The following is a 26,634-nucleotide window of genomic DNA, read 5'->3' on the forward strand; positions in this document are numbered from 1 at the left end:
CAGGGAGGACCAGTGGGTAATAGGGGCTTCGGGGCCACTTGGGCACAGGATCAGCCAGCCCGGGTGTGAGAGCTCCAGGCTGCTGGGCGCCCTTCCCTGGCTCCCAGCATCAGCAAAAAATGTCTGGCTAGACCCAGGAGAGCTGCCTCCCTGCCAGCACTGAACGCCCTTTGAGTTGCCCTGAAGTAGCCCTGTTCACTCCTTTTCACAAATCCTAGTGCTGAGAGCAGCTGAGAAGCGGGACCCAGGTGTCCTGGCCCCAAAGAAGGGAGCTCCAGCAAAGCTGTTTCTGGGTTTTCTGTGTGACTCCTGGGGAATCACACCCTTCCTGGGCCTCTGCTCCTGCCCTCTTCCTGCGGCGGAAGCCAGCCTCCCCCAGGAGTAGGGTGGCCCCTGCAGACCCTGAGAACACACCCAGCAAAAGCCACCCAGGATGGGACGGCCTTGGAAGGGGCTCCCCTGCCCTCCCTCCTCACTTTCTCTTTCCATTGCCCATGCTCACGGCTTCGGAAGCATACATTCTTTGTGTAAGAAGCCTTTCTACCCCTGTTGAAATGGTGTTGATCATGACCATGCCCTTTTGATCGACAGTGGAGCTCAGAGAGGGCCTGTGCCTCAGATCCCACAGCCAGGAAGCAAAAGCACCAGGAATGAAAAGAGTGTCCAAGTCCAGCTGGCAGGCTCTTCCCTCCACACCAGGCTGCTCCAAGGCCTGGGGGATGCCAGGGGGGGATGCCCCGCCCCACCTCCCTGGGCCACTCACTCCTCCCAGCCCCCACCAAAGCCACTCTCCCCTCCCCATGCTCTGGAAAGCTCCTGCTAGAAACATCCGCCTGACAACTGCATTAAGACTAATACCCCTTGGGACTTCCCTGGTGGCGCAGTGGTTAAGAATCCTCCTGCCAATGCAGGGGACACGGGTTCAATCCCTGGTCTGGGAAGATCCCACAGGCCTAGGAGCAACTAAGCTCCGTGCACCACAACTACTGAGCCTTCAAGCCACAACTACTGAAGCCCGCGCACCTGGAGCCCGTGTTCCACAATGAGAAGCCCGCGCACCGCAACAAAGAGTAGCCCCCACTCGCTGCAACTAGAGAAAGCCCATGTGCAGCAACGAAGACCCAATGCAGCCAAAAAATAAAAATAAAAAGTCTAATGCCTCTTGGTCCTCCACTGAAGCCAGAGTCTGACATTAGACTCTGGCCTATGATTCCCCCATCAAAGCTGGTGCATTTGCCCTGTCATTAACAGTGGGCTCCTTTGTACCTGCTGCCACTCACATAAGCGCCCCAGCACATGAGAAGCAATGGCCACCCCCCCTGGGACGCACCCACTGTCCCTCCCACTCGCCATCTTCCCCTTGCCCTCCCCACCTGGCTTCCACCCCTTTAGCCACCTCCTTGGAGATGAGCATATTCAATGAGGCTCTGTTGGGGGAACTGTTTCTTTAATTTACGCCCCCCCCCCACGTCTGTCCCTGGAATGTGATAAAAATACCCAGCATTGATTTTTTTCTTCCCCTTCTGCCGGGGATGATGTTTACCCAGGTGTCAATCAGGAGAAGAATTTGGCTTCCTAATTTCTCTTCTCCTCCCTGGGGGCCCTGCGTCTCCCAGCCTCACATGGACACTGAGCTGGAATCAAGGTTACTGATAATCCCCCAGCGCACACAGACACCGAGAGCACGTGTATTCAAGTCACATATTGATTTATGTTTTCGGGTCCCTCTGCCTTGCTGCCCAGCCTCAGCCTTTCTCTCTGCCAAGGAGAAAAAAGAATTACACAGCTATATTTATCGCCAAGATGTTTAGTGTAAAGAGCACTGTGTCCGAAGGTAATTCCCACCCCACACCCTCTTTGGGGGTCTTTTTAAAAAATAGTGTGGCATTGCCTATCCATAAGCATTTACCTTTTGTTGTTCATTCTTTAACTTTTCCCTGAAGGAAGCGGTGAGACATTTAAGGTAGACTGTCAGATGGACTTCCTGACTTGACAAATGGTGGCTGCCATCCCCACGGAGGTGGTGGGGTTGTCTCGCCAGCGGAGATATCTTGTGGCAGGTGTGCGAAAGGGATGGGTAGGATGTGTGTGGACAGTGGGGCAATGGATTCAGTAACTTCTAGAAGTCACCCACCAGTCCAAAAGGCACCCTGTGATTAGTGGCTCACAAGTTATGGTCCCATTTAACAGCTGGGAAATTCAATAAGGTGAGGAGTGAGTTTACTTCCCAAGGCTTCAGGCTTGCCTTCCATCTGGACCCTGAGTTTGATGGGAAAAAACTTTCCTCCAGGCATGGGTGACTCCTGCCCTGAGGTGACTCCTGCCCTGGGGGCATAGGTCTCTGGCTGGGGGGAGGTGGAGGCGGGAAGGAGGACAGACAGTCTGGAGATTCTGATTCTTTAATGTGAGATGCGGTAAGGAAGGGCTCTCAGAGCCCTAAGCCTGGCAACCACAGCCTCCCGCCACACCTCCCCTCCCACCCAGAGTGCGAGTCGCTCCTTTTGGTGGGGCAGCCATTTAAAAATGCCAAACTGGGCTTCCCTGGTGGCGCAGTGGTTGAGAGTCCGCCTGCCGATGCAGGGGACGCGGGTTCGCGCCCCGGTCCGGGAAGATCCCACGTGTCGTGGAGCGGCTGGGCCCCTGAGCCATGACCGCTGAGCCTGCGCGTCCGGAGCCTGTGCTCTGCAACGGGAGAGGCCACCACAGTGAGAGGCCCGCGTACCGCAAAAAAAAAAAAAAAAAAAAAAGCCAAACGATTTGACTCCAGTTCCCGCAAGGAAGCTCTTGGAATGGAAGCAGTGCTGAGCGTGGGAACTCACATGGACTCAGCACCACACTCTCTCCATGTCTGTCGGCTAGTTTCCTTCCCTCTCATATAAATACGTCATCTCCTTTATTCTTCATAAATACTCTGGGAGGGAGTGGGTGTCAGCCCCATTTTACACATTGGAAAATGGAGGTTGAAGAATTTGCGCAGGGTCATAGAGCAGGGAAAAGGCAAGCCTCGACTACAGCCCAATTCCTGATTCCTCCACAGAGCTCACCTGGGCCCCTGCCATGGGCGCAGCCTCCTGACACTCAGCCACTGGTGACCTTCAGATCCCTCCAGCCTCCTTCCCCGGCCCAGCCTTGAGGGCATGGCTCACCTCCAGGCCCAGCTAACTCTCCATCCTTGGTACTGGAGAAGCAGTTCCTCTTCTGATTGTGCCCAGATGTACCTAGGCTGGAGGTCAAAACATTCCGTGATGGAGGCTGACCCAGGTGTCCCCTCCTGCCCGGCTTCTGCCAGGGACTCTGGGGGGCTGGCTGCCCCCTGCCTTCCCTTTGCTGGTCTCCAGGATCTTGGCTGAAGTGCTTACAAACCCAGTGTCCCTCACTTCATTCTGGAAGTTATTTTACCCCTCTTGCAGGGCTGAGAAGTAAAGCCACGATATGCCAGCCCAGGGCAGGGCAGGGTCCCTCTGCCGTGTTAACCCCATAACCCTGCAACGTGAATGCTGAGCCCCATATTACAGATGGGGAAACTGAGGCTCAGGGAGCATAAGCAACTTCTCCTAGGTCATCCAGAGGATAAGTGGAGATACTAGGGTTGGGTCAAGTCCATGTGACCCGAAGTCCTTGCTCTGGAGCTCCCTCTTTATCTCACTGCTCCTCCCGGGCTGTCCCCATCTGACAGGCTGGATGACGGCCGGGGCGGGCGTGTGGGGGACAGACAGCACAGGGCGCGGCGGGAGTCAGCAACGAGGACCCTCCCAGGGAACTTTTCCCATTGGAAATCTGTTCCCCTCGCGGCCACGGGTGATGTAGGGCTGGAGCTGATGAGAAGTGTGCGGCGGAATGGAGGCGGGCGGCGCGGGCGGCCGGGGCCGGGGCAACGCACTGAAATTCCGCGGGGCGCGGGGGGCGGCGCAGGCCCTGACACGGGTCGGGTAATTGATCTGGAGGTGCCAATTTGCAGCAACTAAATATTTGGTTTCTGCCTCTGCCCGCTTCGCACTCTGCTCAAACTTCAATTAAAAGCGAAAAGCGACGGGGTCGGGGGCTGCGCGCCCGGGTCTTCGCGGCCCGATCAATGGCGCGGAGCCTGCGGGCTGCGGAGAGCGGCGCGCCGGCCGCGGGGCACCGTGGACGGGGGCGGGCCGGGCGCCCTCTTCCGGATCGCCGAGCACCGGGCAGCGGGCCGCCCGCGAGAGGCAGCGCCCGAGGGAGGGCCCGCGAAAGCGGCTCCACCAGCGTGGAGCCGCGGCTAGGTCTCAGCCTCGCAGAGCCGAAGCCGCCCGCTTTGTGCCAAACAGGGCCAGGCCTGACAGCCCCATTGCGGACGTCCAAGCCTGTGTCCTCGGGCAGGGATCCCGGGGAAGGAGGGGCCCCAGGTCGCTGACCCCCTCTCCCCATGCACCCACCACTTTGAGGCCGACCTTGGCAGTCAAGAGCGTTTGCTCAGCCTCTTTCCTGAGAGCCGCTGGGTGCCTGGGGGCACTGGGCGCAGAGGTCTGTCTCCTCTCTGGTGTCTGCCCACCTGTGTACCCTTGGGTTGGCCAAAGGGCCAGGGGTAAATCCAACCCAAGCCCCTCCAAGGGTGGGGGTCTGAAGGAGACAGGGCAAGATGCTGAGAAATTGGGGAGGGGTCCTGGGGAGGTGGCTACAGCCTGGAGCAGGGAAAGGGATCACTGGGTCACAGCTGCTTCATATCGGGGTTCCAGATAAACAAAGTACCCTGTTAAAATTGCTGTATTGTTAATTAAACAGGTATAATCAGCAAAAAAAAAAAAGAAAAAACATCCCCTGCACTAGCAGGTGGATTCTTAACCACTGCGTCACCAGGGGAGTCACTGTGTGCAGTTAGTCCCTGTGGAAAGTCCTGTCAAGGATCTTTCACTACTTTGGGGGAGAGACTCCAGCACTGGTAAAGGGAGCTAATCATTGGTGCTGGGAAGCAGGGGGACCTCAGGGTCTGTTGGGTGGGGCAGCCTGGAAGTAGTTAAGGCAGTTCTGGTAAAGATATGATGAGGCTTGTGGATGAGGGTGGGGGTGACAAACAGGCATCCAGGTCAGAATAGAAGGTGGGGGTAGATTCAGATGGATGGAAAGTGAGGGAGTGGGGATTGGGATTTTTTCATCTGAGTGAAGGTTTCTTAAGGGCCAGAGCTGGGAAGTAAGGCAGAGGGGCTGGGAAGGTAAGTGAGGAAGCCCTTGTCCCCTCCCACATATCTGTGCCCCACCTTCTGGGGTGGAAGGGTGCTACCAGACTTACCCCTTCACCAAGTGAGGCTGCTGCTGGACCACGCAGCTGCAGGCTGCAGCCCCTTTCCTCCCCTCCTCCTCTTTAAGCCCCTTCTCCCTGTCCCCCCAGGATTCCCTTGGTCTGCGGCTGGGTGTGGAAGCAGGGTCCTGCCCGTGTGGGCCCCAGCTTCCAGGTACTCAGATGGCTCTGCAGGGATCCTCTGGACCAGGGAGGCCTGGGTACCAACCCCATTCCCAAACACAGGGCTGTGGGGGAGATTGGTCTCACCATCCCCCCTTTCCACCCCCTTCTACTCCAAGCAGAGGCCTCACCTCCTGGGCCCTCTTCATTAGCCATCAGTCCCATCCTCTCTCTTTGTGGCTTGGGCCATGTTTGAGGATGAGGAAGAACCCCTGCAGGGCCACCACCAGAAACCTCCCCATCTACCCCTGCTCTCCCACCCCACGCCCTCCCTGGGGCTGCAGCAGGCCCCACGAAAAGCCAGAGCCCCTTCCCAGCCTGGAAGCTGGGTGCTTGCTCCCTCACATTCCCTCCCTCCCTCCCTCCCTCTCCCTGGGCTCTGAGCTGTGGAGAAGAATGATTTCCTGTAATTGGCCAGCAATCCAGCTGCCCGACTTGTTCTATCGACATGCTGGTTAGCTGGAAATTGTATTGGAATCTGAGCGATGGGGAGGGGAGGGTGGGGAGCAAAGGGAGGAGGCTCTTTGGGCCCCAGCTGGGTGCAGCCTCAGCTCTGCGGGTGGGACAGAGGAGCCACCAGCCACATCTCCCCTTCCTGGGGAAGGAGCAGGAGAGCAGCCCACAGAGCCTCAGCATCTCCTGCACTTTGCTCCTTCTCATCTGCCATCTCTGGGGTCTCCCCTGGCCACCCCATGTGGCCCCGAGGCCTCGGGTCATCACTGCCACCCTACTGCCTCTCCTGCTCCTGGGACTGGTTCCTCCTGACCTGGAGTGCCTTTGTGACAGCAGCCCTGGCTGTCCCTCTCCCATCCAATTTCTAGCCATGGTGGCCTATTATGGAGTGTCCCAAACCTTCCCCTGCCCCTCCCTTCACCCTCCCAAGGACAGAGAGAGACTGAACATCTGAAGAAGAGTTGACAATAACTCCTAGCTAAAGACCCGAGGCGTCATTAATGGGGACAGTGCAGGTAGTGGGAGGGGCATTGTACTGGGAGTCCAGAGCGTGGGATTATGCCTATTGGTTACTTGGGCCCCCGTGGCTCAACCTCTGAGCCTCCTGCACTCCTTCTCAGAGTTGAGGGACTTCAAGGAGATAGCTGCGAGATGTGCTTTGGAATCTGTAAGGCTCTGCTAAGTACCCTATGGCCAGCCTGGGCCTGGGGATGGGGATGGTTTTAGGGGCCCGCCTGTCCCCTTCATCCCCCCCCCCGCCGCCGGGAGGCCGGTGCGCCTGCAGCCCTCGCTGGCGTCTTTACTGCTCCGCGCCGGGGCGGTGAGGCCCAGAGTGGGTGAACGGAGGGCAGGGCCCGAGAGCGCGGTTGCAGGGTGGGAGGCCTGGGGAGCGTGCCGGTCGCCCTCGCACGGTGTGGAATGGGGACACATCCGTCCGCCCCGCGGCGCCAGCAAAGAGGACGCAGCGAGCCGCACGGCTTGTTAATTAGCGCCCGGGCCGGGGCCTAGCGCCCGCGCCTCCGCGGCTGGCGGGGGGATCTGACGCCGCCGCAGCACCGTAGGAGAGGCAGAAACGCCACCGGGAGAAAGTTAGTAACCGCTCGGCGAGCACCTGCCGCCGAGGCCCGACCCCAACCTGGGTGGGTGCTGCCACCTGCCGGCCGGAGGGGAGACCGCCCGCCCGGGCGCGGGGCCGGGGCTCCCGGGGTCCTGGCTCCTGCTGTATCCAAGGGGCTCCCGAGCGACCTAGACATGAAGCGACGCCCCAGGGGAAGTAGGATTCTTGTAAGGCCGTCTTGGGCCACCAAGCCTGGGAAAGGGTGGCCGTGGGGAGGTAGGCAAGAGGAGGTGAGTGGGAGCTGTAGCAGGACCTGGGCAAGGGGAGGACGGGATGGCATTTTCTCCACACCTTAACAGGCTGGCCATCCTCTGACATTCTGGCATCCAACTCAGTAGACTAGGTCAGGGAGGAAAATAACTCTGGAACTTTATAGTTTGCAAAGGGCTTTCGCTGTTCTCTGACATAAGCATCATGAAGTCAAGAGGTCACATAAGTAGGAGACAAAGCCCAGTGGGCCAGAGCGGTGCCAGGTCTGCTGCCCCTTCCAGGCAGGCCCAGGGACACAGCAGGCAGAGTTCTGAAGCCTGGCTCCGACACGAATAAGATCATCCCTCTGGGCCTGGAATCAGAATAATCAATGCTATGTTACCTCCGGGTGTCATACATCCAGCAGCGTCCGGCATGCCACACCTTCACGAAGCACCATCTTCTCAGTGACTAGGGTAACAGGGCACTGGGAGGAGTCCGTACCTTTCCTCCCTTACCCGCTCTTGCCAGGTCTCAAACCGGAGAAGCGGCTGCCCTCTGCCATTCTCATCCTGCCCTGGCCCTCAACCCACAGCCTGACACCACCTTACCAGCCCTTTGCCCCTCGCGGGTTTGCAGTGAGTTAATGAGCTGCTCTGAAGTATGAGCAGCTCTGGGAAAGGGGGCACTGAGTATGGCCACCACAGCAATCGCATTTGTCACACTCATTTCTGGTCTTAATAGGCTGCTGGCCGCAGGATCAACACATCAGCAGGTCTGCCGGCTCTGGCAAGGGGAAGCTGATGTCTACATTGGTCTAATTGGGTTGGGGAAGGAAGATGGAGTATGTGGGTGTGAGGCTGCCCCAGCACCTCCACCCACCTCCCACACAGGTACATCTGGACCTGGCTGGAATCCTCCTGGGGCCCCAGAAGAAGTCAGAAGGCAAATGTACCTTCTGGGCCAGGGAAGTGAGGAGCACAGGTCTTAGTGTGGGAGGAGGCCAAGTCTAACCCCAATGGTACCAGCCAAGTCTGGGAACCTCGGTCAGTCGGTGGTGCTGGGGGAACAATGGCAGTTCAGGGCATTTCAGATCGACACACTTTATTCAGCACCAATGGTGAGTGAGGCTCTGCACCAGGAACACAGATGATTAAGACACAGTTCCTGCCCTCAAAGGGCTTACAGTCTAGTGGGAGAGACTAACCAGTTTGGGGCTGATTATTATACTGTGGATTCAGGTAAAATGTGGGGCAGGGGGTATCCCAGAGCACCTAACCCAGCCTGGGGCTTCAGATGGTGCCTGAGCTGGAAGGTAGCCAGTTGTAGGGAAAAAAAAAAAAGGTTTTCCAGATTGGGGAGCAGCAAGGTGAAGGCAAAGAGGCCAGAAACAGCCTGGTGCACCGCGTGCAGCCTAGCAAGAGCTCAGGGAGGTAGAGTGGTAGGAGGCGGGGAGCAGGGTGTGGAGAGTGCGAGGGAAATGCCACGGTGGGACAGTGGGTCATCCCAGAAGAGGCCTGGCCTCTGCCCCACTACAGCATCACGACAAGGGAATTGTTACTGCCTCCTGGCCAAGGGCTTCAATCTACAGGGGAATCCTGCTTGAAGGCAGCCCTTGGTCTAAACTGATTTCCCATGGTCCACGCAGGGGGTTTTGGCCGTGACGGGGCACGTGCTAGGAAAGGGTTCAAGCCCAGGGACCCTCCCAGCTTTAAACACTGGTGACGGCCACTGAAGGTGCTCCTCACCCCCGCCCACAAGAAAGTTACAAGAGTCTACCACTGTTGCTTCCACAGCCCGTGATGGACACTGTTCCAGAGGGAGGGGTGCTGGGGGAGGTGGGAAGGAGCATCTGCTGACAGAGGGCTGCTTCTCTGCCTTGGACAGGATGTGCTCCGAGGAAGGGTCGGCCCAGTGCAGGGCTCCAGCCCAGATCCAGAGTGTGTGTGCTGAGGGGTTGGGAGGAAACCGGATGCATTCATTACCTGGTTTCAGCCTCTGAGGAGATGGAGACCCAGGAATTCCTGTCTTGCAGGGCCCCGCTAGGGGGAAGGCAGGAGGTAGTGGGTGAGCAGGTAGAGGAGACTGGCGATGCCGGCCAGCCCTGTGAGGACCCCGAGCCGCAGTGGCAGGTACTCTAGGGAGCGCTCCAGCTCGGCGTGCAGGAGGACCACCTGGCGTTTGGTGACGCTCCACTCGCCCGAGTTGTCTAGAACGTGGCGGGCCATGCGGGCCTTGTCCTTCAGGGGCAGCTGGGCCTTGATCCGGGCCTCTGCGTCGTCGCGGTTCAGGCTGTTCCGCTGCATCAGCCGGGCCAGCTGCGTGTCTCGGTCACTAGGGACCGGGCAGAAGGGCTGCTCAGACATCACAGGTCCCGGCCTCCCTCCCAACGGTGCGTGACAGGGGTGGACAGCCCTGGAAGCTCCTGGGCTCCCCCCACCACACCCCACTCTTTGTGAGCACCCCAGTAGCACGATGGGCTACCTGAGCCCCTTAGTATAAATGTGGAGGGAAAAGGGGGCAGCTGCTGTTTTCTGCCACCTGGGGTCTCTCCGCTTTGCCACCAGGCCCGAGACTCCCCAGTTTTAAGATGGGAGGACTTGATCACCTGGAATCAGCTACATCCTGCATCCCTGGATGGATGAGCTTTACTGAAAGACCTGTGTCTGCAAGCTAATCACTTCCTTCAGTTCCCCTGGGGGCCTGGCCCTGCGGCATCAAAAACAGCTTCCCGGTCCACCACAAAGAGCCCTCTCCTTGTCTCCCCACACCTAGTCCTGCACATTCAGAGCAAAAGGACTGGGCTGAGACGGTGGCCACTGGGCTTGATGCCACCGATGAAGTGGGATGCACGGAGCCCAAGAGGAGCAAGGACTTGAGAACTGGATCCCCTCGGTCCTTGGGACAGGACTGAGCACTGCACAGTAAGCCAGGCAACGCCCAGTCTCCCAACGCCACAGGAAATACAAAGAATGCCTCGCGCGCGCTCTGATGTTACCGCCTGGGTCCTTCCTCGGCAAACTCCCTGTCCTGCTTTTGGCTACACAGGAACTGCCCAGCTGTCCTCTGGAATGGGGCCATCTCTGTGAATGCCTAAGCCCTCAATAGGAACCAGGCGGGAAAGGGCTGCAGCAGCTGTTTTCTGCCATCTGGGGTCTCTCTGCTTTGCCACTAGGCCTGAATTTTCCCGGTTATAAGATGGGAGGATTTGATGACTACAGTTTAGTCCCCTCCTACTTGTGGCCTAGACCCAAGGGCCTCCTGGGATGTGAAGACAGACTTTCCAAGGACAGACATAACTGAACACTAGCCAATCCCAACGCCATTCAGAACTGAACGTGGCAGGAAGTCACTTCTGGCTGACTGATCAGGGAAGACCTTGTAGAAGGATGGCATTTGCACTAGCCTTAGAAAGTAGGTAGGACTTCTGATTTCCTTTGTTAGAAGGACAGCATACTGTCAAGGTCATGGGGCCAATCCCTGCCTGGCTAAGAACAAGGACTATAGCCAACCCTAGTCAGGGACACTGCAGATCTGTGGCTGGGAAAGTCTGGGTGAGAGAATGGAGATGGCCTGGGGCCACCAGTGAGCGCACACCCTTCAGACGGTGAGGCCGAGACCGGGGGCCTCCTGGGATGTGAAGGCAGAACTCTCTGACAGCCCTTCCTGGAGCTCAGGGATAGTCCCAGATGGTTAAAAGACTGACGTTGTTTGTGGTAAGGGAACTTTTGCCCAAACATTTATCCCACAATTGGCAAGCTCCTTGAAAAAGCGAATAATCACATTTTGGTATAATCACACTTTGGTAAACGCCCATATTATTTCAAATGCCAATTAAAGGAGTCCCTGAGGGGGGTCCTTATTTTTGTAAAGCGTGGATCCCTTTTATGAAAAGCAAATAATCACTCATTCATCTCTTGGGCATCTCTCAAGAGCCATACAACCACATGTGGTAAAAGTGGGGCATGTATGGCACCCGAGACCCTGGGAAAGGCTGCTCTGGCTGGTGAGTGGGGCTGGAGGATCTCCTGGGGAGCAGGCAGAATCTACAAAGCTCCAATTATGCGCCAGGAGCCACAGCTATCTCTGCTCTTAGCAAAAGGAAAGCATAGGATGCGGAAGGTGGCAGGGAAAGCGTGGAGTCACCTAGTGACTGCAGACACAACCAGCCCCCGTCTTGTTTACTCACCTACACTCTAATAAGACTTTCTTTTTTGAATCCCTTGGTACAAAGTTTCAATTGTATTAAAATTCCAAGGCAAAGAGAATTCTGTCCTCCTGGAGTTGGCCTGGCCTCAGCTGATAGTCCTTCACAAACAGAGAACAAAGAACCCAGAGAGGCTGCAGGATTACAGGGCGAGACAGGGGCCAGTGGGGGAGCGAAGAGGATGCCTGAGTCCCTGCACCAGGCTCAGCAGATTCAGGCTGCCTTTAAATGCCAACCCACAACGGGGCGCTGGGGCAGAGGGCAGGGTGATGCTTAGGGCGCTGAGCACTCCAGGCCCCGCCTCCAGTGTGCTCGGAGACTCCCCCACCATTAGTCTCTTGAGAGCAACCCTGTGCCCAAAGTACCTGCAGAGCCAAGTGTCCACCTCTGTGTCTGCTGTACTTATGGGTGGCATCCAGGAAGTTTCTGGAAGGCAGAGACACCCTGAAGCCTCATTTGCACTCTCACTCCGCTGGGACTATGACTCATTTTCTCTGACAGCCTGATCCTCCTCTGTTTGCCAAATCCTGGATTCTGGTTTGCTTCATGTCCTGGGGGACATGAACAAAGCTCCTTCCTTAGCTGGGTTCTGACAACTCCTTCTCGGCAACTTTCTGTTCATAGATTTTGCCGATGGGTGACCCTGGACAAATTCTGTAACTCTCTGCCTTGAGTTTTCTATAACTCAGAAATATCAACTCCTGTCCTGACTACCTTATGTTGAGAGGTAAACTGAGGGAAGCAATAAATGTTTGGAAAGTTGAGAAGTGCTGCAGGAGGGAAAAGGGAACCAATGAATAAGAACATGGTCGCCCAGGGCAGGGCCCCTGCTGAAGTGCCTCCAATGGCCAGCAGGGGGAGCCCTTCCCAAGCACTAGAGAGACCTGGGGGCCATCACTCCCCCCCATCTGCTCCCAGGCACATCTGGGTCAGGCACAGAGGTCAGTTTCTATAGGCTCTGGACCCTGCTCCCCAAAACCTCTGGGCCTCCTGGCCACCCTGTGGGGAAAGGGCAAAGTGCAGGGGGCCGCTTTGCAGGTACATGCTTTACCCCAGGGGTCCTCCTTTCCAGCCTCGGTCAGGCCGGGCCGTGCCACACACTCACCAGTACACCACCACTGTGTGCTTCAGGTACTTGAGCAGTTTCTTGGTCTCAAACAGCAGGGGGATATCCAGAATCACGTAGCGGTATCCTGGGGGGAGGCCGGGAAACCCACAAATTCAATTCTGCAAGCACACACAGGACTATGTGCTCAGCGTGGGAACAGAGTCCAAGCCACTGCCCCCTACCATCAGGAGCTGCCCGGCAGAGGGGGAGACCTTCCGAGGAGAGGCATAACCTGACTGCTAGCCAGTTCCAGTGCCATTCAGAACACAAAGCTGCAGAAAGCCATTTTGGGGTGGATGATCCAAGAAGACCTTACAGAAGGGATGGCATCTGTACTGGCCTTGAAAAGCGGGTAGGACTTCTGATACTTGAAAATGAGCAGGTGGAGGTGAGGGTTCCAGGAAGGGGAAGAGCTCTGGCGGAAGTGGAGGCCTCGAGCAGAGTGAGGCGAAGCTGACAAGGTGGTCGGGGCAGTCACAAAGGGTTGAGTTCACTTGGTCTTCAACCCAGAGAGTTGTTATTTCTGAACAGGGAGGTGACACAGCCAGAGCTGTAGGAGACTGGAGAGAGTTTCCAGGAATAAGTGGGCCTATTCTGCCCTACTTCACCCACTTTTCCTCAAAAAAAGAGAAAAAAAATGATAGGTTCTCCACCAGGAGCCAGATCCTGCACGGCGCTCTCTGCCGACTCTCCACGAGAAACTCCTATGGGGTGGCGGCCGCAGCAGCCCCAGAGGGAAAGAGGCTGCTTCTCGGCGTCAGAGGCCGCCTCCAGCCAGGGATTACAGGTACGACTCTGGGGGGTGGGGGTGGTTATGACTCATACTACAGAAGTAACTCCCGTGGGGTAAAAGGCACCGACTAGCCCTCCCACTGCAAGCCAAGGCCGGCCAAGGGGGTGCACCCTCACCCACTGTGTGCGGGCATGTCCCTGGGCTACTCGCCCAGGAACACCTGGGGCTCCTAGTTCTCTTCAGGCAAGTGACCGCTGTGTAAGTGTGGAAGAGCTGGCAGGGATCCAGGAGCAGTGAGAAGCGGGGGGGTCATGAGATGGGCTCAGATGACACGCCTTGGTTTGTCGCCACCACTGTCTCCCTTTGGGCCCCTTACCAAACCCCACCTGTGTGAATGAGTGAACAGATGGCCCGCTTCACAGGAAGATGGTAAGGATTACATGAGCAAATGCCTGTAAACCCCTCAGCAGCCCCTCACCCAGACCCTCACTCACCGCTCCACAGATGATGGCTGGCTGTTATTACTACAGCTCCCTGGAGGAAGGAGGCTGGCAGTGCTGGCTCCCCAACTCCTGTCCAGCCCAGAACAGGGGCCGAGACCAGGTCCTCACTGGGCCTCTTACCTCCCTTTTCTGCTCCACTCCCGTCCCTTCCTCTCCCTGCACTGTCCTTTCTCCTCGGCCCCTCTCGGGAGCTCGCGGACAGCTCTATGCTTCGCTGGCAAAGGGCTATTCAGCTGTCACATCCCTCCTGCTTGATAAGCTCTGCAAACCACCCTGACTCTATTAAGATATCCGTCTGCCTACGCGGAGACCTCCCAACAGCTGGTGATCTTATCTGACGTTTGATTATACCAACTCTGACAGTTGTATTTGTTATACTCATCAGGGGAAAACTGGGACTGTGGAAGCCACAGCTGTCGTCCCCATTTTTCACCTTATCGAGCTGAAAAGAGCTTTCTGGCTTTTATTTAAGTGGTGGTGGCTGGGGAGAGGGGAAGTTGGGTGGATGACACAGCGGGAGAACTTTGGAGCGGGTGACATTATCCGATGCTTAATTTCAGAAGGGGAGAGCCACTGCTGCCTCAAAGCCCTGCAGATAGAGGTACTCGCGCCTGGCCTGGGAGCGAACGCGAAAGGGCAGGAATGAAAGGCAGAAGGCCTCATTCCTGGCAGGGGTGGGCAGTGACGGGAAGGGTCTTGGCACAGATACAAGAGGCAGGACAAAGGTAGCAAGAGTCCTGAGACTGCCCTTGAGGGAGGAGGCCTGCAGCAAGGTACTGAGATGGCGAGCAAAAGCTGGTCCAGCAGGGAGGATGCTGGGAGCCAGCTCCTGCCTGGCCAGAGCTGGGGGGCGGGGAAGGGAGGGTCAACATCAAGGATGTCTGTCAAGTCATCCCTTTCCTTCTGGAGGGAGGTACTGGCCAGAGGGGACAGGAGTGGGGAGAGGGTCCCCACTCTGTACATGAGAACTTGACACATGGGAGAATCTGGCCATGATCACAGTGCAAAAGCCCGAAGAAAAGCAAGAAGCCTCCCCCATACCCTCCAGGAAGCAAAGTCTCAGCCTCGTGACTGACAGGAGACAATCAGCCAGGCCTTCAACCCGGAGCCTGGGCTGGAGGCTCCATGGCCTAGCGGCTGACAGGCCGCTCTGTAGGGGCCCTGGGCCAGCCTCTCGCCTGATCCTAAACCATTGCTCTCAGCTCTCCCCGTTCTCCTGGGGACTGACCCCATCCTGGACAGTAAAGGTCAGGTCACCCCTGCCCAACGCCATCCTGAAGAACCGCGCTTGGACTGTAGCGTACGGCTTGGGAAAGGCTGCCACAGACCCCTGCTTTTCAAACACTCTCCCCTTCCTTCAGTCCTGCCGCATCACTTGGCCGTCCCTGAGCACACCAGGCTAGCTCTCTCCACTGAGGCCCAGCCCCCAAGGATCATCCTCCACTTAGAACCCGCCCCCACCGGCCCTGGCCATCCCGGAGCCTCCCCACCTTACACTCTGCAAACTTACTTTCCCAGGCGGCTCAACCAGCACCAAACCTGACTGACTGCGGTTTACACTGTCGTGGTGTTTGACAGTCACGGTGTAGACTTTTAGCCTCCCTAAGAACTTGCCCAGTTGGCATTATTAGCCTCACTATGCAGAGGAGGAAACAGACGGAGGGGGTGGGTGCACTCAACAGTCACACTGCCGGAAACCGTGAGGGCCAGGACTTAAACCCAGGTCTTATGACTCCATTATTCGCCAGCTACTATGACTCCCACCCTATTAGAAAAATCAGCTTCCTGGGGTTCATGGCTCAAAAGCCTCAAGTGTCTCTTCTCATTAAACTGTCAGCCCCCTTAAGAGTTGAGGGACATCACTTCTCTCTGGGGCTGGTACAGGGCTGCACGGAGGATGCCAATGAGCAGAGTGAACTCAACAGCCTGGATGATAATCAGCTCCTCCCCCCGCTCCCCCCCCACCCCCGCCAACCTTTCTGCAGAGGAGAAGGGCCTGGGCCCCACCCCGTCCCAGGCCCCGGGGTCTTACCCCGGAGGAAGAACTTGAAGGTCTCCTTCATCATTTCCTTGCAAATCTCGGGGTGGGTGATGGAGTTGAGCAGGTGCCGCCGGTCGGGCTGGTTAAAGATCAGGTCCCCCAGGACCTTTCGATCGATGTCGCCATTCTCCAGCAAGACCTCAGTGCCGAAGGCCTCCACGATACGCCGGTGGGCGGGGTACCCTGGCTGGACGACTGTGGCATGAAGAGGAGCCTGGGTCACTCACTGGAGCCTCCAGCCCAGCCAGGGGACTCTGAGTGACCAGAGGCAAAATGATGGCGGAACCCAGGGGTTCTTCTTTCAGTTGCAGCAAAAACAAGATGAGGGGAAGGAAAGCAGGGAGGAGAGCAGAGTGCACAGAATCCCTGGTGTTGGTCATGGGGTGAGGGGAGCTGGAGGGAAGAGTGGGGGTGGGGCAGTAGGGGGCAGGAGACCAGGGCTGATGGGAAGGCCCCCCCCTCCTCTGAGGGCTTGAAGGGCCTTATGAAAAGGTGAGGCCTCATGGAAGGAAGGGAGCCCAGGGCATCTGCTGTGTACAACCCGCCCCCCCAACTCACCATGCCGGGCAATGACGTCCACATCAATCACCGCACAACCCAGCTGCTGGAACACCTGGATCACTGAGCTCTTGCCTGAGGCAATGCCCCCTGTCAGGCCCACCAGGAACATCTTCCTAGGAAAGAGGGAGGTCACCAGAGGCCAAGCTCCCCAGTTGCGATGGTCCCGCACAGGAACGCCGAAGGACCTGCCTGTGGCACAGAGCAGGCCTGGTCAGTGTGGAGCCAATGGCTGGGGGACAGCAAGGCAAAGGCGGGGGAGGGAGACACAGCTGGCCAGGCAGAGCCAAGGCCTGAGCTCGGGAGGCTCAGGGTCCACCCGAGACAGAAAACTCTTTCAGGAGAGGCCTCCGGTGTTCTTTTAAGGACACTCATGAAGAAGGCAAACTAACACTGTATAAATTTAGCAATTAAAACGCTGAGCAGGCAGAGCAAGGTCGGGTGCTATTAAGCAAAGAGAGCTTTCTGGAGGCTGCTGTACCCCACTGCAGGCAAGCTCCCATAGGAAAGGGACACCTGTCCCTCTGGGGTGAACCCAAGGCGCTCTCCAGATGGCCCCAGCCTCCGCTTTCTAGTCTGGGACACTGAGGCTCACGGGGAGGAAATGGCCTGCCTGCCACACCCTAGCACCGGCACCGGGAGGCCTGGAGACTGATGTACACTGAGAGGAATAATCCCTCCTTCTCATCTAAGAAGCAGCCCAGGTGGGGAGCTCAGTGAGAGGCAGTGGCTGAGTGGCCACTAAGCCTGAGGTTTAGAGAAGTGTGGATCGTGCCAAGAAGGAACGAGGGAAGGAAAACAGGCTTGGTGGGGAGGTAGCCTTCAGCCTGGCGTGGTGATCTGCGGTTCTCAGACTGAGCAGTTGCAATACAGCACAGAGGCTAGGAGCACAGACCCTTCAAATCCAGTTGCTCCACTTGCATGCTGTGCAACCCGGGGCAAGTCACTTGCCTCTCTCAACCTCAGTTTTTTTCATCCATAAAATGGGGGTAAAATGCAGATGACAGAACCTGCCTCCTAAGGCTGTTGTGCAGACTGACTGAGAAAACACATCTACAGCCCTTGGTGCACTGCCACTAACGTGGTAAATGCCCTGGAAAGGAGGTGAGGGTGCTGGTGCAGGACGGATGCTGTGAGTCAGTCATACTGCAAGGCATGGAAAGAAAAAAAAGACTTTCATGAAGTCAGGTCCCCATTCCTGCAGCCTCAGACGATCTCACAGTAGATTTTAAGCCGTGTTGCATTTTCAGTAAACATGGTTACCATGTCCTGGACTCTGTTCCCAAACTGGGAGAAATTAAATCAAAGGCCAGGTCTCTCCCATCCTTCCTTCAGCATCAAAGGATGTCCAGGACCCTGAAACCTGTCCTAGGACTTTTTTTTTTTTTTTGGTTAAACAGCAGATTTACTGTCCTAATTACATTTTGCTTGAGCTTATACTGAAATGAGTCTGCTTCCCCTGAGGACACACTAAACGACAGGGGGAGGCAGCCGCTCGGGTGTGGGCTGAGTGGGTGGGTGGCTTGGGGCAGCAGGGGACCAACCTAGATGTTTAAATCTGCCCGCGCTCATTCTCACCCAGGGAAGCCAGGGAGGAGAGAGGAAAATATCCACCAGAATCATCATCCACATGGAGAGATCTAACTAAATTATCAAACCGTTTACAAGGCATTTCTCTACAATCTCTCTGAGACTGGAGTTGCCCCCAGGTAGGTCTCCCTCCAGCTTACAAAAGAGGATAGGGTTCACTTGCGGGGGAAAAAAAAAAATTCATCCACTCAGCTGAAGCTTTTTAAAATTTTTTTAATTAAAAAAAATTTTTTTTGGCCGGGCCGTACGACTTGTGGGACCTTAGTTCCCTGACCAGGGATTGAACCTAGGCCCTCAGCAGTGAGATCGTGGAGTCTTATCCACTGGACCACCAGGGAATTCCTTATTTATTTATTTTTGGTAAGCTTTGAAATGGGATATTCAGCACCAGCGTTTTAAATCCAAACTCTGTCCTATTGTCCCTAAAGCACTGGGTCCTCTTCTGCGGAAGACCCATCTTGAGAACAGGCCGCAGCTGAGGGAAGGGGCAAGGGCTGGTTCTCCACAAGGCCCTGACCCCTCATCGATGAAAGCAAGCCACTGTCACCTGGTCACCCAGGTTTGCCGAGTTGGGTAAGGGGGCCTGTAAGACCATGTGGCCGAACAGACCTCACCTCCTTCCTGTACACAGGACCAGGATCCGCCTTGAGACCTACTGAGTCAGATCTTGGTGTTGGGGGGTGGAGGTACCCAGGCAGTTCTGCTGTGCAACAGGGCTTGGGATGGACTCTTTGTTTACGATGGTAAAGACTGAGGACCAGAGAAGAAGGGACTTGCCCAGGACCACAACTAAAAGCAGAGCCTGGATGGAATTCAGGGCTCCTAACTCCAAGTCTAGACCCCTGCCTTAATGTACCCCGGGAATGGAAACTTAATTTACATTTAGATTAAGACAAAATAAGGATGGCGCATCCGTCTGTAGGCAAATCAATTTGGGGCCAAAGAAAAATTATTTCTTGATGATCACACTGGTGTTTTCCCTCTGCAGAATAGGGGGCCAGATCTTATGGACAACCACCAGGGCACAGAGATAAATTCCAGGCTCAATTCTGCCCCAGCCTCCTTGGGTAACCCAGTGAAGATCTTCCCTTCTTGGGGCCTTGGATGACCATCTGTAGAAACAGACTAACAGCTGCTTGGCCTCTGCCAGGAAGGCCAAGGGGATGGAGGAGCACATGCCCAGGGAAGCTGTGGGCCCCTGGCTTAAAGGGGCTGGACAAATAACAGCTGTTCCCATTTGACAAGCCCCTCCATAGCTCACTCCTTCATGAACCGCTGAACGAGTTCCTCTGTGCTTTGCAGCAACCAAAGGAAAACAGGTCTTGCCCCACAGGAAAATTCTGAGAGACAGACAGTAACAAATGGAACCAACCAATAACAGAGCACTGACAGGTGAGCGAGAGCGATCACGTGGTACTCACCCTGGGCCTGGGGAGGGTGGGGGATGGGTCTGCCCAAGAGCCGTACTGACCGAGAGCCCACTGTCCCCTTAAGGCTTGGCAAGGAGGTAACGAAGGTTTAGGTTCCCAGCTGCCTCAAAGTCAGGCACCCAGATCCACGCAGACCTGTCCCGTAGCTCCTCTGCAGGCACCTACCAGAAAAGTGACCACCTTTGATATCCTCTTCTTGATCTGGCTCAAAAATCATCGAAAAGCTCACGATATGTGTGGCGATGCTGAGTGGGGGAGGGCATCAAGAGTGACGGGGGTCATTGTTTTAAACGAGGGACCAGAGCAGTCACTCTGAGTGAGGACCTGAAAGCAGCGAGGAAGCAGGCCACCTCTCTCGGTGCAGCCTCGTCCACCCCCCAAACCCAAATCAGGCCTCTGACATCTCTCACCACTTCATTTCCTCTCCTTCCCGTGTGCCCACTGTGCTTTGTACTTTTGTGTGACTACGTGTTAGATAAAATAAGCTCCACAAGGTCACAAGCTGTGTCCAGTTTGGACCCTTTTGTCTCTAACATCTAGCCCGGTGTCTAGTGACTGTCAGTCGCTCACCAGGTGAGTGATATTGGTCACGTTATTTAAGCTTTCTTTGACTTAGTTTCTTCACCTGTAAAATGGAGCTAAGGACACCTACTCTGGGTTGCCATGAAGAGTAAATGTGTTAATACATGCAAAGCACTCAGAACAGTACCTAGCACACAAGGAACCCTCAACCAATGTTCCCTTCTTGTTCTGACAGACTGTTTGATAACTATGCGTAGAATGAATGACTGAATGACTCCAGAAGCAGGAAAGGGAATGGGAAATACTTGGGGGTCACATTCTCCCCTCAGTGGCAAAGGGTAGGCTCCCAGCCTGCTCCTCTTTCCATAAGAACATGCTGCTCACTGCCAGTAAATCCCTACAGGAGAAAAGTGCAAACAAACAAAACACCCAATGGGTTCAAGCAGAATAAGGAACTGAGGGACTTCCCTGGTGCTCCAGTGATTAAGAATCTGCCTTCCAGTGCAGGGGATGTGGGTTCGATCCCTGGTCAGGGAACTAAGATCCCACATGGCACGCCACAACTAGAGAGAAGCCTGCGTGCTGCAACTAAGACCCGACACAGCCAAAAATAAATAAATAAATAAATAAATAATGTGGGTTTTTTTACAAAGAAGAATAAGGAACTGATATGTGAATGGACACACTTTCTTTCCTCCCTCGGGAGAGCTCGGGACTTGGGTTGGAGGCGAGTTCTCTTGTTTTGCATCTCCCAATCAACAGCCCCACACCGGCCTGCCCAGCCAGGGCCCGCTCCCTCATTAACTTCTAGCCTCTTTCCTCCTCCTTCTGCAGCCTCTCAGGATTTCACCCTGGGCATGTCTGACCAGCCACACGCTTCTCCTCTGAATTACTTTCCAAAGGGGATGTATCCACGTTGCTCCAATGATCAATATAATCATTCATGAAAACGAGTTGTTCCCTGCCTTGGGACCCAATTATTTTCTTGTGGAAGCAGTGGTTGCAAAAATATATTGTTTTCCAATTAACTGATAAGTGCTATTTTTATCTACAGTTTCCTGGCTCCTGATCTTTCATTATTGGTGAGAGGCTGCTGTTCAAACCTCGGTCCGAGTTCTCTTCTCTTCGTCTGCTGGGCCTATTAAGTCACCACCTCCTTCTCCAGGCTGCCAATGACCTGGAGGGAGGCCCCAGAGCAGGTGCTGGCGGTCAGCCTCCCTCTCCCTCGGCCCTCACCAACACCAAGGGAAGGGAGGGAGGGAGGGAGCAGGTCTTTCTTCTAGAGCCCTCTCCAGGCACACACCATCACTCCAGGGAGCTTTCATGGGTGGACAGGGAGGTCGTTTGGACTGGACTACAACACTGGAGTTGATGCAGAAAAAAGGATCACGGGGAATGCCAAATCTCAGGGGCTGTGAACGCAGCCACGTGGCCTAGGGCAATTTACTTCAGAGCTGTGGGCTTCTATTTCCTTGCATATAAAACGGGATTAATAATGACTACTCACGGGGGTTTCGTCAGGACTGAATGAGGTACCATATGCCCCCATCACCTCATCTTCCCCAACTCAACGTGTGACACGTCGGTGACTGCTGTCTACTCCCTTTCCCTGAAGGGCACCTCCGTCCTTTCAGCTGCTCAGGCCAAAACCCTCGGCACCCTCCTGGCTCCTCTCTCACAATCTTCATCCAACTCACCCGCGCCCCCTGCCAGCTCTACCTTCCAGCTTCACCACCTAGACAGACACTCCCGCCGCCCCCGCCCCCCACAGCCCCGCCCCCCCCGCCCGCCGTCTTGCTCCTGGATTACCGCAGCAGCCTCCGAGCGATCTGCTGCCACCTTTGCTCCCCGACAGTCTGTCCGTCATAACAGCTAGTGTGGTTGGATAGTGTCATCCCTCTGCCAAAACCCTCCAAGGTCCCCGTCTCACTTCAAGCCCAGTCCTCAGAGTCCCGTAGGGGTCTCCTGACAGACACAGCTCCATTCTCTCCAGGCACCCACCACTCCCCGCCTCGAATGAGACCCTCCAGCCACCCTGACTGCCTTGCTGCTCCTTGACCGTGCTGAGCACTCCCACCTCGGGCCTGTGGACACGCTGTTCCCTCCACACACAAGGTCCTTTCCCCCAAGGGTCGCACGGCTCACCCCCTTCTCCGCTCAGTTGTCACCCTATCAGAGACTGCCCTGAATATGTAAAATAGCACCGTTTCCCTCGTGTTTCACTTTTCTTCACTGCACTTATCACCCCTCAAATATTATGTCTATGTGATTATTTATTGTAATCTTCCTCTCTCCCTAGAATCTGAGCACTATTGAGTTCAAGGTGCTTAAAACAGGGCCCAATGAGCAGCAGGGCCTCAAACAATATCGGCTGAATACTGTACGTAAAGCACACAGCAAAATGTCCAGCTCATGAGTAAGCAGGAACTCAACATTAACTATTTTAAAATAAGAACATATCTGTTCCAGAAAACGTACTGTGACAATCACAAAACCTCTTCCACATCACTTCCCACCCCCACATTCCTGGGCTGAGATATCTTGGGCTCACAAATGAGGAAACCGAGGCAAGGAGTGCCTAGGAAGCTGAGTGTCCCAGCAGGCAGGGGCTGGAGTGTAAGAGCTGCCATCCACAGTCTGAGCTGCTCCCTGTGTGCCTGGACGTCGTGGATCCCATCTGATCAGCACAATGACCCAAAGAAGTCAGTTCTTACTTATTCCCACTCTAAAGGTGAGGAAATGGAAGGTAAAAGAAGTTAGGTATTTGCCCACCGTAGTTCCAAGTGGTCTTCGTACTGGAGGAGGCACAAAGATTTTCCAAGGGACACAAAAACATGGTTTAAGAGGAATAAATTTCAACTCAGTTTGCCAAGTGTCTCCCTATGAGAACAGATCAGACTTGGAACGTGCTGCAGGCTATCTTTTCCCAGGTTCCCAGAAAGGTGTAACTACCCACCCATGCCAAATTTTACTAAGGTGCATTGTTCCACGGTGCAAAATACCCCTGGCACCCCAAAGGGGTAATTCAAAATATAAGTATTCATGCCAAGAATGTGATTGTTTATAGTGACCACGTAACAAATTCTCCTGCTGAGTCCGGTGCTTTCTAAACCTTTGCCTTCAGTAAAGTTAAAGGAGGACCTAAAAGAACTGTCAGCTGACAAGTCATTAGTAATTGACATCACGGTGATTTTTTGGCCCATAACTCAAAAGATGTTCAAAGAGTTGAGTATTACTGCCACAACGAAATGTCTTCAACTCTTCTGTATTTATTTACAAGAACCAACTTTTTCAATGCTTACGGGCACGAGAGAAAAAAAAGCTCTGCTCTTTCTAACAAATATACATGGATACGTATATGAATTTTTTAAAAAGTTCCATTTGGCTTATTAAGAGAAGCATTTTAAATAAAACTTATGTTTAACAATGATCAAAACTAGTTGTTGTGGTCAATTGGGTATTTTACAATTTTTGAACTCAATCCAAAAGAAAATGTTTAATATTATGACAATACAATTTTCAAAAGTGTTTTAATTTTTGTACGTATTTTTGTTGCAGAGAAGTAGGACAACAAACCAAAGACTTCGAGCATAAAATCGATTTTACTAGAAAAAAATTCTGTGGAGGAAATATAGTGGAAATACGAGTTCAAGGAGGAAAAAGGAACAATGTAAAATTTCAACCGTTAAATAAAAACTGGTGGAATTACCTGGTGGCGCAGTGGTTAAGAATCTGCCTGACAATGCAAGGGACACAGGTTCAAGCCCTGGCCCAGGAAGATCCCACATGCCGCGGAGCAACTAAGCCCCGTGTGCCACAACTACTGAGCCTGCTCTCTAGAGCCTGCAAGCCACAACTACGGAAGCCTGCGAGCCACAACTACTGAGCCCACGTGCCACAACTACTGAAGCCTGCGCGCCTAGAGCCCGTGCTCCGCAATAAGAGAAGCCATGACAATGAGAAGCCCACGCACTGCAACGAAGAGTAGCCCCGGCTCACGACAACTAGAGAAAGCCCGCGCACAGCAACAAAGACCTAACACAGCCAAAAATAAATAAATAAATAAAAAAAAAAAAAAAAAAAAGAATCCGCCTGCCCATGCAGGGGACACGGGTTCAAGCCCTGGTCCCAGGTCCGGGAAGATCCCACATGCCGCGGAGCAAGCTCGTGCGCCACAACTACTGAGCCCAAGCGCCACAACTACTGAGGCTGAGCTCTAGAGCCCATGAGCCACAACTACTGAAGTGCGCACACCACGATGAGAAGCCCGCGCACTGCAATGAAGAGTAGCCCCCGCTCGCCACAACTAGAGAAAGCCCCCCGCGCAGCAACTAAGAGCCAACGCAGCCAAAAGTAAGTAAATAAGTAAATTTATATATTAAAAAAACCCCTATATATTAAAAAAAACTGGTTCATGTATTCTTTTCAAAGGATGAGGGAAATCAAATCACTATGGTATTTAGATTCCACTGCAGATTTAAGTGCCTAATGTAACAGTTTTATTTTTTAAATGTCAATATTTACAATTAACCAAAAATCATATCCTCTGAAACTTTCAGAGAAAAATTTCTGCAATCTAAAAATGGGAGAGTGGGTAGTTTTCAAAACAAAGCTAAGCTCACTGCTACTGCTGGCCTGCCTTCAGCCCTAAAGGCACAGGTACTAAGTGAGGTTCTGAACCCTTTAACCAGGCTACCCAGGAGGACACATTCAGACCTTGCTCGAAAGACAGAAGAGGATCTGGTGGGAATTTAGGGCTCGAAGGAAGAACCACCCCAACTGGCCTGTCCACTTTCTATCATCAGCCAGATCTCTAGCATTTCATCGTGTCCCCAGGCCTGTCTGCACCCTGCCAAATCCATCTGATTCATTTAGGCAAAATCTGCACAGCTGGCCCCCAAAGAAACCATATGCAAAGGCTTCCATTTCCTCAACTTTAAAACTAGGACTTAACGTCAAAGTTCATTCGGGTGACAATTTCCGCATAACTGGGAGAGAAACATCTTTGAAAACTTCGTAAACAAACTCAGCTCCAGAGGCGCCAAAGCCTCCGTTTGGGAAGCTGGGAGGCGGAGAAAAGCAGGGGGTCAGGCTGCCCTCTTCATCAATGCATAAGTGGGAACTCCATGCCTCCAATTTTTCATATGAGCAGAGTCGGAAAGGTACCCAAGATCACACAATAAGTGGCAGACGCTGGATTCAAAAATCAAACTTATATCTGACCACAAAGGTCTGAAGTGCAGTAGCTTTGGACTGAACCAGAGTTTGAATTCAATTTCCACCGCCTTCTAGCTGTAAACCTTTCTCGGTTTCCACAGCTGTAAAACAGGGAAAACATCACCTTACTTAGTAGGGTTGCTGTCAAGGCAATGAGCCATGGAGGTAAAATAGTATGTGCTCAATAAACTGTAACCAAGGCTTGAAAGAAAGGCGCGTACTCTACGCTACACCACGCAGCACGACTAGTGCGCCCAGAGCCCGGCACCGGGACACAATACCTCCGGGGTGGACCCAGCTCTCCGGGGTGGCCTGAGCGCCCAAGAGACCAATGCAACCCCGGGAGCCGCCGCCGGGAGCCGCCGCCCGGCCCGCCCCTCCCCGGGCCCGGCAGCTCCCACTTGCCCGTGCGGCGCTCTACGTACCCGGGGCCTCTGACCCGGCCTCGGAAGCCGCGTTTCGCCCAGTCCCACAGGCGTTCACTGGGTGGCTCCCGGAGGGTAGTCGAGGCCTCAGGGGCGCGCGCACGCGGACCGGACGTCCGGCCAGCGGAAGGGGGCGGGACCGGGGAGGCGGGGCGGGACCGGGGAGGCGGGGTGGGACCAGGGAGAGGAGAATCGGGAAAACGCGCAGACCTAGAGCGCTGGGCCGCTGGGGACAGTAGGGTTACTCCTCTCTCCGAGCCAAAGCCTTTCCAAGCTGGGGGAGAAAATCCGGAGAGTCCTAGCTTCGAATTCAGGACTGGCCATCACTAGCTGTGCAGCCTCTAAGCACATTGCACCTGCCAGGTCTTAAGAGCACTCTGTAGGCATTAATTATCTCATTGAATCCTCACAGTCCTTGAGGTAGATACCGTCCGTCATCCCCATTTTACACAAAAGGAAACTGACATTTAAAGGTTAATCCGTTTGCCCTCTCTTAAAATGTACGTTGGCCGCAGAGCTCATTATGTCCATACAAGCCTAGTAAGTCACTTTACCTCTCACTCTCTCTCCTCAATCAAAGTGCAAATAATCGCTACTGTGCTGCTTGTTGAAATAATTGGAAATACATAAAAGCATCTAATGGTGCCTCACATATAGTAGGTGGTCCTTAATTAACTCCTACTCTACCTCCTTTCCCTCTCCCTTAACTGTACTTCTGCTTTCTGCTTCCTTTAAGGTAGGAATCTTGTCTATCTTCACCACTAGTATCCTCAGTGCCTAGAACAGTGCCCATCATAGTAGGGATCCAATACACTGAAGGATGAAGTAATCCAACATCTTTCTCTGATCGCTCCAGTCCCTGAAACCTTTCTCCTTGATATCAACAGCACTGGCTGACATCACCCAATAAATAGGATTGCATCTTATGACCAAAGGGACCATTTGGTCCAAACACCTGTCTAGATCATCTCTGCTACCTCTACTTGCACATGTCCAGAGTCAGCAAACTCACTGTCTTTCGAGACACCTTCATGCTATCTTTGAAGTCCAGTCCTGGCAGTTAGAAAGTTTTTCCTTAGGTAATATCTCTCCTAATTCTAATCCATAGGGTCATAC

The 26,634-nt window shown here is 54.4% G+C and overlaps 1 protein-coding gene across 7 annotated transcripts; it reads right to left on the reverse strand.

Moving 5' to 3' along the window:
- Positions 1 to 8,271: 8,271 nt before the first annotated feature.
- Positions 8,272 to 25,649, reverse strand: DCAKD (dephospho-CoA kinase domain containing). 7 transcript variants are annotated; one of them, XM_022565150.2, is made up of 6 exons: positions 25,519 to 25,649; positions 19,346 to 19,515; positions 16,335 to 16,446; positions 15,768 to 15,971; positions 12,497 to 12,584; positions 8,272 to 9,518 (listed from the first exon to the last, which is right to left on the reverse strand). In XM_022565150.2, the coding sequence occupies exons 3-6, from the start codon at positions 16,444 to 16,446 to the stop codon at positions 9,227 to 9,229; spliced, it is 696 nt and encodes a 231-aa protein (XP_022420858.1). In that variant the 5' UTR covers positions 19,346 to 19,515; positions 25,519 to 25,649; the 3' UTR covers positions 8,272 to 9,226. The 7 variants fall into 7 exon arrangements, with proteins under 7 accessions (XP_022420858.1, XP_022420857.1, XP_022420853.1 ...); XM_022565149.2 differs by having other exon boundaries at positions 16,335 to 16,450; XM_022565145.2 differs by having other exon boundaries at positions 16,335 to 16,526.
- Between the last annotated feature and the right edge of the window lie 985 nt (positions 25,650 to 26,634).

Source organism: Delphinapterus leucas, chromosome 19, assembly GCF_059928025.1.
Source record: "Delphinapterus leucas isolate spDelLeu-1000000601 "Yukka" chromosome 19, BTC_Dleu_Yukka2, whole genome shotgun sequence".
In the NCBI taxonomy this organism is placed as follows: Eukaryota; Metazoa; Chordata; class Mammalia; order Artiodactyla; family Monodontidae; genus Delphinapterus; species Delphinapterus leucas.

Bases quoted from the DNA above. Each gene is read 5' to 3' on its own strand.
- DCAKD (XM_089901331.1), bottom strand. From the start codon at position 16,446: ATGTTCCTGGTGGGCCTGACAGGGGGCATTGCCTCAGGCAAGAGCTCA. The intron at 15,972-16,334 runs GTGAGTTGGGGG...TTCATGCCACAG, and splicing joins GGACGTCATTGCCCGGCATG to TCGTCCAGCCAGGGTACCCC. The intron at 12,585-15,767 runs GTAAGACCCCGG...GCCTCCCCCCAG, and splicing joins CTTCAAGTTCTTCCTCCGGG to GATACCGCTACGTGATTCTG.